This window comes from Eimeria maxima, genomic scaffold (assembly GCF_000499605.1).
Source record: "Eimeria maxima Weybridge genomic scaffold, Emw_scaff265, whole genome shotgun sequence".
Classification (NCBI taxonomy): Eukaryota; Apicomplexa; class Conoidasida; order Eucoccidiorida; family Eimeriidae; genus Eimeria; species Eimeria maxima.
In genome coordinates, this window is record NW_013565501.1 from 24,459 (window position 1) to 36,502 (window position 12,044).

Genomic DNA, 12,044 nt, shown 5'->3' on the forward strand with positions numbered 1-12,044 from the left:
TCTATCGTCCCTTCAATAAGAAAAAAATCTGGAGCCAAGCAGGAAAACCCCGTGCAACAGGAGTGTGCGCAGAGAACCGCTGGTCGTCAACGTGGAATGGAACACCATACGCTGTAGGAGTAGAGCTGAGTTGCCACTATACACTGCCACGACTGCTCACGACGCTCAGCAGTGTACGAAAAGTCTGGAGGGCTCTCCCTGACCCAGCAAATAGTGCTATCTCCCACGGCCCCACCAAGGGGATGGATTCAATATGCTAACCGAGCACGAAAGTGGCAATTTCGTGAAAGTGCAAGCACAAACTACTGCGATGTCCTGATAAGGAAGTGCCTGTAGATGTGTAGAAATCCTGATACTGATGACGAAGTGCAAGCAGATGCGCAAAATCCTGTGGACGTGCCAGCAGATGTAGAGTAGCGCAGTGATACCAATTCTCGCTGAATGATTTTGTGTCCCTGCAGACTTACGTCAAAGCAAAACCATCCTATTGGAAAGTAATGTAGAACTGCAAATGCATCGACTGCAAGAACCCACTTGTGGGAAGTACCTGTGAGTACCTGTGCGAAAGAGAGGCATCGCGAAAATGTCCAAAAGGAAATATGCCAAAATCTGGGAGAACCTGGAAGAAAAAAAGGTTTACCCCTAAAGTGAGAAAAAACAAAAACGGTCTATCTCTAACAACAAGACCTCTCAACAACATACTGTGATGCACACTGCTCCCAGTTTCCGCCTAAGTTAGTCAGGGGAGATATATCTGTATGATGAAATGATGCTGTTAGAAGGCTTCGTCAATGAATCCCTTCTCGGTGGAGGCAACCAAAGCTTGCAGGGCCGGCAGCACAACATCCAAATGGTTGCATTGTAGAACGCAGACAGATAGAGCCCCGAAAGCCCCCTACCCAGTGCAAGACGTCTACTGTTTGCGCTCCTTACAACAACTCCTGCGCAAGCTCGGAATTTTGGCATCCGAACATTCGCGAAATCTCTACTGCTCGTCTGTATTCACTCCTGCTAAATTGATGACAGTTCTCGTGCACGCACAACAATAACGACACCTACGAAGCAGCAAATTTGATGGAGTTCAATAGAGCCCATGAACCCTAAATGGATTGCCGGGCTCTTCAGGTGCTACCATTGGTGGTTGTCAGGTTCGCTGACCACCTCAACCGTTTGGGTTTTACATGCATTCATCTGTGGAGCAGGTAAAGCCGTCAAAATGCAGGAAATGTGCTGTGAAGCTAAATCATAAAAACCTGCTGCAAGTGAACTAAATAGGTGCCCTTTCAACTTCTTTTGAGTCATGCGCCCCTCCGTCTGCGAGTTTGGCGCTTTGCCCCGCTTCGACACAGGTTGCTGGTGGAGTGGTTGCTGACTCTGATTCTTTCCGTTTATCGTCTGATTGGTACATGACTGGCAGTTTCAAGTTATGTCCGCCTGTTCGTGTCTGCTGCTCTCTCTCTGCCTCCAACACACCCTGTAAGAGGGACTCAGGAATTACGTCCACAGAATCAGGCCCTGCATACGGTCGCACAGAAAACTCCAAAGTGACTACAAATATCTTCAACCAACCCATGAACCTACAGCATGTCGCAGGCACTATGGGCAAGAAATAGAACTAGAGTAATTCCAAAGACATTTAGTACTGCAGCACATCTTGAGCTTGCTCAGCCCAGGACACGACAGCAGCCACCGAATCTCTTGCACACCTTCGTGAACAGAAGGCTCATTTCCAACGGTGGCCCCTGAGGTATTGCTCCTGGCCATCTTTTGTTTGCCTTTTGATTCAGTTGTAGTAGAGAACCTCTGGGCCAGCGCCCGACTAAATAGCCAAAAACACAACACGCAGGTTGCATGTCTCAGACAAAAACCATGAACAAACTTATTCAATTGCAGGTATTCTGCAGCTGCATGAAAAAGCCATCAGTAATGACGTGCTCCAAAGTCGAAGACTGGGTACAGCGATAGCTGGGTCGTTACGGAGAAAAGTACTGTCACCGCGGGGCATCATGGACGCCGTGTCGCCTTACCGGCAAACGAGGGTAAGCCAGCTGCGTTCGTCTGAGAGCAGCAAATCTGAGACAACCTGAACGCAGCGCAAACGTACAGAACGTAGTAATTTAGCTTTGTATTGAACAGGAATGGTGAACACACCCAATAAATCACGGCTTCCTGGTGAGGCAGCCACTTACCCTCTGCAGCGCTATACTTGTAAAACGGATGTGAACCTCCTTTCCTTCTGGAGTTGTAAGAACGCTGCTCCAGGCTTCGCCTGTTGCACTGCCTACAGCGACGTCAGCCTCAAAACAGTTCTGCTGCTGCTCCGTCACAAAATCAGACGCTGACTTGTCTTGGCCTTGGGAACCCTTCTCACTTCCGGCAGCCGCAACCTTCGCTGGCGTCACAATGCCACCTGCCTTCATAACGCTGGGGCGGCGTTCATGTCCCGGGCCAAGCCCTGGAAAAGGGGTGTCCTCTATAGTGGTACTGTGCACTACTTGTGCTCCAGCCCCGCCGCCTGGTACATCCAGCAAAGATGCAGACTTGCCGTGGGCTGACCCGCCTGCTCCGTCTGGTGGCGTGATGGTCACTGTGGTGGCCGTGCTTTGTGCAACCGTCTTAGGTGCAGGGGCCCCAACGAAATGACTGAGGGCTTCTTGTTCTTCTTGGGATGGAGGGTCACAAACCTCCAGCACATCCTTAACTATGAGCTGATGGACAAGGCTGTAGAAGTCTTTCGACAACATGCGGCGGGGGTACGCCATTCGGAGTTCAGTTGGTCTGAAAGCTATAGGAAACACAGAAGCCACTTTGGCCATCATCTGCTCTTCCGGCAGAAGCCGTTCAACTGTGAACATGCAGTCTGCAACGAGTTGGGGAACGAAAGGTAGAGAGTTCAAGTCCGACACAACGCGCGCTTCACTGTAACGCTTGATTCCCCAACCACCGTCGTCATCTGTACCACCCTGCTTCACAATGGGCTCATCAGCATCACTGTCCCACTCCAGGTTTTTCGCTTGCGCCACCCGTCTGCGCCGGCTTCGGCGTAATGCCGCGAGGTCTTCAAACTCCAACGGCATCCACGAGGGTCTAAAACACAGAAGAGCGAACTCGGCATCCGTTAACTTGCCCCGACGGATCCTCCGACTGTCCTCCTGCGCCAGCTGCTCCTGCCATCCTACGCGGCAGTGCGTAGATGCTCCCCCCAAACCATTGGCCTTTCGTCCCCTCCGTCGTGAGGGGAGGCGTCTCGGGTGCTGCTGGTCATCGTTGGTAGTCGCTGAGTCCCTAGAATCGAACCTGTCCTGTTCATTCGCCTTAGCTGGCTCCTTGGGTCCCCAGTCCAACAGTCGCCGCCGGAAACACTCAGCCAAGTAGAATGGAGAGCGCACTGGCTCCCCATTGGCTTCTCCTTCAAGCGAGAAAGATACAGCGCTCAGAAGAGAAGAAGCGGGGGGAGGCATGAGCTCCAGAGCCGCTGCATCTGGCGGCATACAGGAAGGCGACAACACGTCGTACTGAGCCTGTGCTCTCCAGTCCTCTCTGCATTCCGCAAAATCAACAGAGAGAGTAATTCCTGGAGTCAAATGCATGAAGGTATTGCACCTGACTGGGGAAGCGTAGCTAGCAATTTGCGAGTTCATCAAGGCAACACCACGGCTGATTTCTACACAAAGGGAGAAATCTAAGACAGGGAGTGTTAGATGTTTCAGTGCTCACTGTTCTCCATGGGGAGACAAAGGAGGGATAAAGACCTCGTCTGGATCCAAGCCTAAATCAATACGCTGCTTATTGAGAGTCTTTAGAAGGCCAATGACAGCCACAATAACTTCGTCATCCACATAACGAACCTCCGTGTCGTCCTCATCGCTGGAATCGTCGGACGGCGATGAGACCTGCATGCCATCCTGAGCGACATCCTGAGGCTTGGAAATTCTCTTCTCCCTTGGGGTTTCATATTCTTGTTGGAGGTTCTGGTATTGCTTGCCCATGCGCTGCAGTAGCAGCTGCCTGTACCGCAGTTCGAAGTTACGCGTGTTTTCTCTAAGGAGTTCATCAGCCCCACGAGTCTTTCGTTTTCGCTCCTTCAGTACAACGTGTCCGTCCTGCACCAGTTGCTCCGCTGTCAGGAAAATATACTTGGGGATCCCTACGAACCACAGCAACTCGACAAGCTAACATGTGAATAAGATGAAACAAACATGCGAACATCGAAACATGAACATTAGGGCTCAACTAAGAAGAACCTTGGGGGCACTGCAGCACGAAGGCCTGCACTCCTGGTCATAGCATATCTACACTTTAAATGCTTCCCGTTAGCTGCAAAGGTCACCTGCTGATACACGGTGAACATACTGCACGAACTCGGCAGACAAGTACTTGCGGTTAATGTGGAGGCAGTGGGCCAAGAAGCTAGCAGTCTCGTCCTCAGTAAGCTTGCCTGCAGGCCACAGAAGCCTGGAAACAGCAGTTCAGCTGATAGCCACCTTTACACAATAAAACACGGTGCTGCAAACCTCAAACCAGTCAAAGACCTCTCTCTTAAAATGGAACTTCCTAGACAGTCTGTTGTTTACTTAGCTTACGGAGCTCAATGTATGCGTTGTTGTCCTTTGCCATTTGTACAAGCTGCTGCTGTTCGGGGACATTGTCGGTTGTGTCACTGCGCGTTGCATACAAGCAATTCATAGTGAGCCAACAGCGAACCAATTAATATGTGTTGCAGGCGCATTTTAAATACTACATAATAAACAGACATGCCTGTTGGCACACCTGCATATTAGAACAAAAACCAGCGGCTGGTAGAATTGCGAGGGAAGAGGCTTGCACAGACTGGTGGAATGCACAGGGTTAACCTTCCCGCTGCTGTCCACCACCGTGGCTGTGCGATACCCTTTGCCTGCAAGGCTCACAGAAAAGCACTGCAGCAACTTGCAACAGTTCTGGTCACCATCCAAAGACTCCCCCGTCACACGTCACTAAATTAAGTTCCCTGCCCCCTCAAAAATCTCTAAATCGACAACGCTGGAAAACTGAACTCTACAGCACCAATATGTAAGATGTACAGAGTTGGATGTCCCGATACTATGGATGCGTGAAGACCCATATTACGGTGCCCTCCATTAATGGATATTGCAACGTTCGCATACGTACACCACCAACATTTGCGTGAGTGCTTGCATCGCCACTCCTTCAGGTTCCGCATGTCATCATCCAGTCTGTGTTGGCGACGGACAAGCGATACCCGAGCTACAAGGCGCGCTACTCTCCAGCTGTCACTGTCCATCTAGGACGCACACAGTAACAACCACGCAACCAGCAAGTCCCCTCACTAACAAGCAAAGCCCATTTAGCCAGAGTTGTACCGGGGACGCGCGCTCGTTACCTTCCACTTGTTCTCTCTAAAGAAAATACGGACAGACCTCAGCAAACACGCTTGTGCCCGTGCGAACGTGCAAAACCACGATGGAGCTCTCGAACAGGGAAAATCCATTCACGAGAGATGCTATTATTGGGGCAATTGACTCGCCGCTGGGCTGCAAGTACACAGCGGCTCGCACAGAAAAAATGAAGCATAGGGACAAACTATCAACAAAGCATGTAACAGGTCCACGGACACTGTTCTTTCCGCACTGTAGTAGGAGCACTTACCCCGTACAGATGCCGTGGAGTAGAGCCATCACTATCAGATGCTTCGCTGTCATCTGCGAAAACAGTGGTTCACCTGCTGCAGCTATTAGGGAATTGCTGCTGCGCTGGTACCCAAACCAACCAACATGAAATAATACCGTGCACTTAGCCATCTGGATATGTGTGCGGCAATCTAAGTTATTCCCCGCATTGGCTCGTTCTCTCAGTGCCTTGATTTCGAGACCCTGCACTGTTGCAGCAGATTAAGACCCCTTGTGAGATCTAGACATGGTGTGGGCGAATGTTGGGGAATACGCGCCTGAATTTGCCTCAGCCAGGCCCAAGTCCACGCCAATATTCTTAACCAGTGCTTGCACAGGGGTGATCCGACGCCCTGCTTCTTCCACCCACTCAGCGGGCCTGTGCAAAAGGGCCATTGTCGGTGACATGGGGACATATCCCTGAGGCGCAACGAAGGACAAAAACTCGAATATCTCCAGAATACAAAGCGCCTAAGTATATTGTCTCCCAAGCCCCTGCCAACTGCGACGCAGCGCTTGAATGGAGAAAAACAAATATCCTGAACTCCGTCACAGTGGTGAATAACTAGATGCCTTTCTCCACAGCACCCACCTGCTTGCGGAGTCGTTTCATGCACCTTCGTCGCTCCTTTGCTAGGCGCTGATTTTCAGGTAGCTCATGCGGCAGGATTAAACCGTGTACAACAGGCTTCATCTCTTCCAGCCGCCTGAGGGACAAAACCACAAGCTTTCCATGAAGAAACTCTACCCAGCCAATAGTACAGTTTGAAGAAAGCGATTATGAGGGGCACAAGTAACGTGGAAATACCAATGAAACGACGGATGTATGAGTTCCTTTGTTAGGCCGTAGACTGAGTTGTCGCGGTCAATACGCGAATAACCCTTTTTTTCTCGATTGTCACTGCTACGCCAACGCTGCGCGGGTATGCACACGCCCACCAAATGCAAAAGTGCAACCAGCGATCGCTGTGCCTGCCGCCCACAGGATGTCCCAAGCTATACGTGAAGACGACGAGCAATCCCACAGCTCAAACACTTACTTCAACCATTTCTGTGCAGAGTTTTCTCCATGCGAGTAAAGGAACATTGCCGATGTTGAGGTTGGGGGAATCCGGCATGTTGCTGATACAAAACATCTGACGATTTGACTTCTTCGAGCCTGCCCAAAGACAACAAATACTCGCAAAAGTTGCACGATGCTATGTTTAACCTCTGCATAGGTTAGCCTCGAGCAAATTATGGGGCTCTAACTGCCAACCTGATATAATTGTCCGTCCCCGAGTACAAAGCACATTCTGGAGACCTACCAAAATCACGAATGTAATCTTGCAGCTCCTTCGCCCCCAGGCCCTCCCTTCCCTTGATGACCATCACCCCGCCAACTTCCAGTAAAGGTTGCAGCTGGGGCATGTATGGCTCATACCTGTGCCATCGTACACCAAATGGGTTTTTGCATAGAGGTTACACGAGGCAAAGCACGTCTTCAGCTCAGCAAAATGCCGGAGCTTCATGCGAATAGTCCTCCCCCTGGTACTACTGATTTTAGGCCTCACCATTCGTGTGCGAAAACAGGCCCACAGGGCACGGGGTAGTCCAAAGGGGGGCGAACGGCCTTCCCCTGTTTCTTATACATCGTAGATGGCTCTAGAATACTCTGCAGCTGGTTCCGGCATGGCCACCCCGGCCAAGACAGCAGGGGACCCTGAAATACACAGGACTCGTTGTGGATCCTCCACCTCTCCACACCTAGATCAGTGAACTAAATTACGGGAACTACTACCCCCAAAGGCTGACGCCTCAACTATACTCGCTTGACGTCTCATGCTGGCTCTCATACTGGCGAGTGCAGCAGCAGTTCCACTCAGGGGTATGGCACCAACCTACCAATTCCGGGCCGGTTTGCACCTTGTTAATGAGCGTTCCCGTTGGCATGAACACTTCGATTGGATGCTCCTTCCCCTTGACCTTCATGCTCGGCAGTTGCTTGAATTCCATGGCATGCTGCGCCGAACGGTGGGTGTTGCTGGTGCGCACAAACCCCGCAAGCACTGGGCCTCAATACACCGCACAGTCCACCACTAGCTGCTCCCCCGTCCGGAATGACTCAGTAAAGGCTAGCCGAAAAAGCAGCAAGCAGATGCTCCTTCAAAGCTCTCTGCATCTGCTTCGTCTTACGCATCCACATATATTTCGCGGGGCCCCGCTTTCGCCATAAGCCTGGCCGCGAGGTTGACGAAGTCCCCTAACGCCGTGTACTCCTTTCGCAAGTCGTTTCCGACGGTCTGCAGATCAAAACCAACAGCACAATGCACTGCCGGGCTTGGCGGCTCCCTGCCCCACCAAACCGTAGGCCCGTCTCCAGGGTTCCGATATACAAAACTACCATCGGCTTTGCGTACCCCACACCAGACTCGACCGCTGGTGATGCCTATTCCAGCATCAAGTCCAAACATCTTCATGCCGTCAATCACACGCAACCCTGCCATGATGGCTGAAAAAAGGTGCGACGCAAGCACAGCAGTCGGAACAGGAGGCCACGAACACATCTGTGAGCTGAAGGGGACAACGAACTCTCTCGGGCCCTGGGCCTTCCCGCAGAAGGACTACGCTTTGTTTCTTTAGCGCTACACTACGCACCGCGGACAGGGTCGTCGAGATGATACACTGGCGGCAACCCGAACATTACGAGCAGCAATACCCCCTTGTCGTCCACAAGGAACTTGTTCACTGACCCTTCCTGTCAACGGGCGCAACATAAATCACAAAGGCAGCTCTCGAGTTCAACCGTGATGCACATCGTATCCACGCAAGCTGTCAGTTGAATTTCGGTAACAACCTTCAATTGCCGCTATTCATCGTACCATGGTATATGCTGCTTTTTGGGTCATTTTCATGAGCTTGTGAGCCACTTGGCTACCAGTGGATGACGAAACGTCCAGCCCCCGCACACAAATGAACATCACCGACACCTGTGAGACGTACGGAACGTGCATAAAATAACTTTAAGCTCCGTTGACTACCAAACCTTATGTTTCCATGTCAAAGTTGCAACCGCAAGCCTCACCGTCCTTAATTCATTCAGGAACACATTGCAACCCGACTTGAGCCGTCTGAAGACCGCAGGTGGGATGTACCTGAAACCCATCAACAAACGGCCAAACTGACGAAACTCAACCCTCTGCTTCAGTACACGTCTTCGGGTTTCAGCGTAGGTCACGGAAACATGAACCCAAACTATGCATGTAGGAGATGTGTTTGGAAGTCTGCTTACCTGCGTATAAGGTCAACATCGTCTGCGTCAACCTCGATAGGGGCGAGGGGAGGCGGAGGATCGACCTTCCAGTCGGCAATTTTGTGAATTCGTTCCAGTTCCGCCTCCTCTATTGGGCCGTTCTGCTCCTCCTCTTCTGCACAGAGATGGGTCCCCTGTCGTTGCTCGTGGGAAATCTTCACCAAGTCATCGGCATGAGGCAACAACCGGTAAAACTGCCTCCCAGGGGGCGAGTCCCTAACAGGTTCCAGCGTTGCAACGCCGTGCATTGCATCTGCCATTGTTGGCGAAACGACCGTCTCGCCTGGATCAGACATTCCAAACACAGCGGGCGCTCAAAATTTTGTTGCAGAAAACTAGTTGCGAACACATTTAGAAGGTGCAAATATGGAGAACGAAGGGCTCTGCCCGCTTATGGGGAAAACTTGCCTGTGCTGGCTAACGGCTCTGCAATGGAGATTTCTTCTAAAGGTGCTCCTGCCACCACATACTCCCATCTATCCATGATGCCTCCAACCTAATCATCGTCAGAAACACAGAACCTATACAATCTTCCAGCTTGTCACCCTAAAGCAGGCGTCGGCAGCCAAGTCCTCTCACTCGCCGAGTCCTCTCCTTGGCTCCCGAGTTTATACTGCCAGCAGCAGTTCCTGCTGGAGAAGTGCATGCTAACCAAAGGTTGGGCTGTCCAGGAGTCTGTAGGTTTAGGTGACACTACATCCACAGGCAACACGCCAACCTCAAGGGAGGAGACAGATGAGCTAAGACCGCCCATTGGCCACCTGCGCGGCTGACCTGTAAAATAGTGACCCGCCCAAAGCCAGCACCGATGTGGAGTGTCAGCGTCTTTCCAGCAAAACCCGTCGGATATTTGTGCAAGGACTGGTGGAGGTTCATACAACACTTTGCTGCCAAAAGACACGCCTGTCGCGCATCAACGCGGTATTCAGCGTCATCTTCTCCGTTTATCTCTTCACCTGAACAAGCAAACAAGGAAACAATATGTACACGCACTTAACAATGCGGAAGCAGCATGTCGGCATCTCAAATGACCGTGTGTAAGCTCTTGGATCAGAAATTCAAACTCTGCCCATCTGTCCAACGACAAATACACAACCTCCGTCAACTATGGTATCCTCACGGCGATCCTCATCCTCTTCGTCGTCCACCGGCCATACAACTGTCAGAGCATCGCCGCTGAATTTGATGATGTCCCCTCCCCAGAAATGTACAATGCGAATGATCTTGTCAAAAAACTTATTGATAATCTGAAGGACACACACATCGCCACTACTCTCATAGGTATGCTCATGCAGCAGTATCCACCGTCTTTACCGCAGCAAAAAGCATAAATGGGCCCATCGTCTGCCTGTAATGCTAGTTTAATTGCACGCTGTAGAACACACAGCTCGACCCACACCGCCAAGTCGTTCCGCCCCATTAGGCTGGGTGTCAAGGGCTTCCGTTAGTGCTGTAAAACCACTTGCATCACAGAATACCTGCAGCGAAGGAGCATCATCACAAGGGCAAGCAGGGAAAGGCTGCAGTTCAGAGCGACTGCAGTGCGTTGCCTCCGGTGCAGCCGGTAGTGTCTGGGATGTCTAAGTTGTATGGCTGCTGAAAACTGAGCACTGTCCATCTGCTATCTACACTACTTCAGGCATCACACAAGCAACAATAAGCGACCCTATACTGCAATTTACAAGCGGCGTACAACTGCTGCCGTGAATGTTTCAACTTGCACGTCAAAGTCATCCGAGTACCTGCAGAAAAAACACACAGTCCGTCATTAAATGTACCTTGCTCAAGGGTTGTAAACTGTTTACTCCCATCTAAATTAATGTGTAGCTTCACTCCAAACAGCCGTGCCGCCCAACAGCCGCAGCAGGCTGTCGAAACCAACCTGATGCGCTTGTCTGCAATGGCCTCCAGCACAGTCCTCGGCACGAAGCAGGAAAACTGCTTCACATCCAGTGAATGGCCTTCATACAAAAAAGGAGAGGACAAACAAGGCGTGCTGAATAACTGTCATACGCCTACGACAGCCACAAGGCACCGACCGCGTCGCGTCAAAGCAGCAGTACTCAGCTAAGGCGATAGGAAGCTCGGGGGAAGGCAACGCACCAAGTGTGTCGGCGATCTTGTCGGGTTTCGCCGACCTTTGCTGCATTGATGCATTAAGGCGCCGTTCGCACCGCAAGGCGAGCCAGCGCCAGTCCTGCGAAACTGCATCTCCCTAAAGAGGTAACGAGACCGGCGGATGGGCAACAGAAGCAGATGCATAACTGCGAAATCCCTTTATCCGCTCCGGGCCCCTATTCCCCCATCTCTTTCCTTAAGACGCATCTAACATAGAGATGAACACGAATGGCGCTCCACGGCTGCCGCACAGAAACTCACCTGTGGTAAAACAGCCTCTGACGACTCGTCAATTGGCGGAGGCCTTTCAGGCCCTCTAGACCGGCTCCTTGAATTACGCCAAATGAAACCCTCTTGGAGAAAGCCGGGGCGAAAGGCAAGGGCTCCTCCTTCGAAAGAACGCATTCACAGCCGGACTCCACAGTTACTGAACATATAAGGCTGTGTAATAGCAATGCTACAACAGATGCACAAGCCCATCTGAAACAACCGAGAGCTGCTTAGAGACTCCATAATGCCGCAAAATTATCACCATCCAAAAAACGAGTGGAAGAGACGGGGATTTGTTTGACAGCACCAACGATTACAACTCTGCAGGGACATAAATGGCGGTTCGCTAGTGCATAACTCATTACGTACTCCATGAACATTCGCCGTTTCATCTCGAGGGTCCGAGAAAACCCAAACCTGGCTTCAGCGTTGAAGGCAACTAACCGGTTTTCGAACCTACGCATGAAAAGTCTGCACTACAGTGTCTATTTGCTTCTCCTCACCATCGTTGTTGGTTGTGCTGTGCAGGCGGTTCCCCATGGGCTGGGCGAGTAAATGTGAGACAACTGATTCGTCCAACAGATGAGGCCTGCTTCTCCGGGTCCGTTCAGTCCTTGTGTTTGTCTCTGCCGCATGCTTAAAAAACGCCTGACACTATAACATTGCCATTACAAGACATGTGCACAGATATACAC

General features: G+C 51.2%; 2 protein-coding genes across 2 annotated transcripts; both read right to left on the minus strand.

Annotated features, from left to right (window-relative positions):
* Window positions 1-1,267: 1,267 nt before the first annotated feature.
* Window positions 1,268-9,257, minus strand: EMWEY_00025210 (adenylate cyclase, putative; the record flags this gene model as incomplete). Its single annotated transcript, XM_013481030.1, has 24 exons — window positions 1,268-1,515; window positions 1,707-1,819; window positions 2,028-2,083; window positions 2,190-3,540; window positions 3,718-4,147; window positions 4,331-4,438; window positions 4,584-4,660; window positions 4,771-4,897; window positions 5,152-5,284; window positions 5,421-5,534; window positions 5,650-5,702; window positions 6,020-6,089; window positions 6,262-6,376; window positions 6,478-6,584; window positions 6,710-6,828; window positions 6,977-7,092; window positions 7,223-7,371; window positions 7,554-7,692; window positions 7,845-7,951; window positions 8,069-8,160; window positions 8,307-8,406; window positions 8,531-8,638; window positions 8,734-8,803; window positions 8,941-9,257. 24 exons carry the CDS (start codon window positions 9,255-9,257, stop codon window positions 1,268-1,270), a joined length of 4,419 nt encoding a protein of 1,472 aa, XP_013336484.1.
* Window positions 9,258-9,352: 95 nt separating this feature from the next.
* On the minus strand, window positions 9,353-11,741 carry EMWEY_00025220 (Guanylyl cyclase, related; the record flags this gene model as incomplete). Its single annotated transcript, XM_013481031.1, has 9 exons — window positions 9,353-9,457; window positions 9,736-9,917; window positions 10,082-10,208; window positions 10,359-10,439; window positions 10,655-10,703; window positions 10,844-10,922; window positions 11,065-11,176; window positions 11,341-11,468; window positions 11,612-11,741. The coding sequence occupies 9 exons, from the start codon at window positions 11,739-11,741 to the stop codon at window positions 9,353-9,355; spliced, it is 993 nt and encodes a 330-aa protein (XP_013336485.1).
* Between the last annotated feature and the right edge of the window lie 303 nt (window positions 11,742-12,044).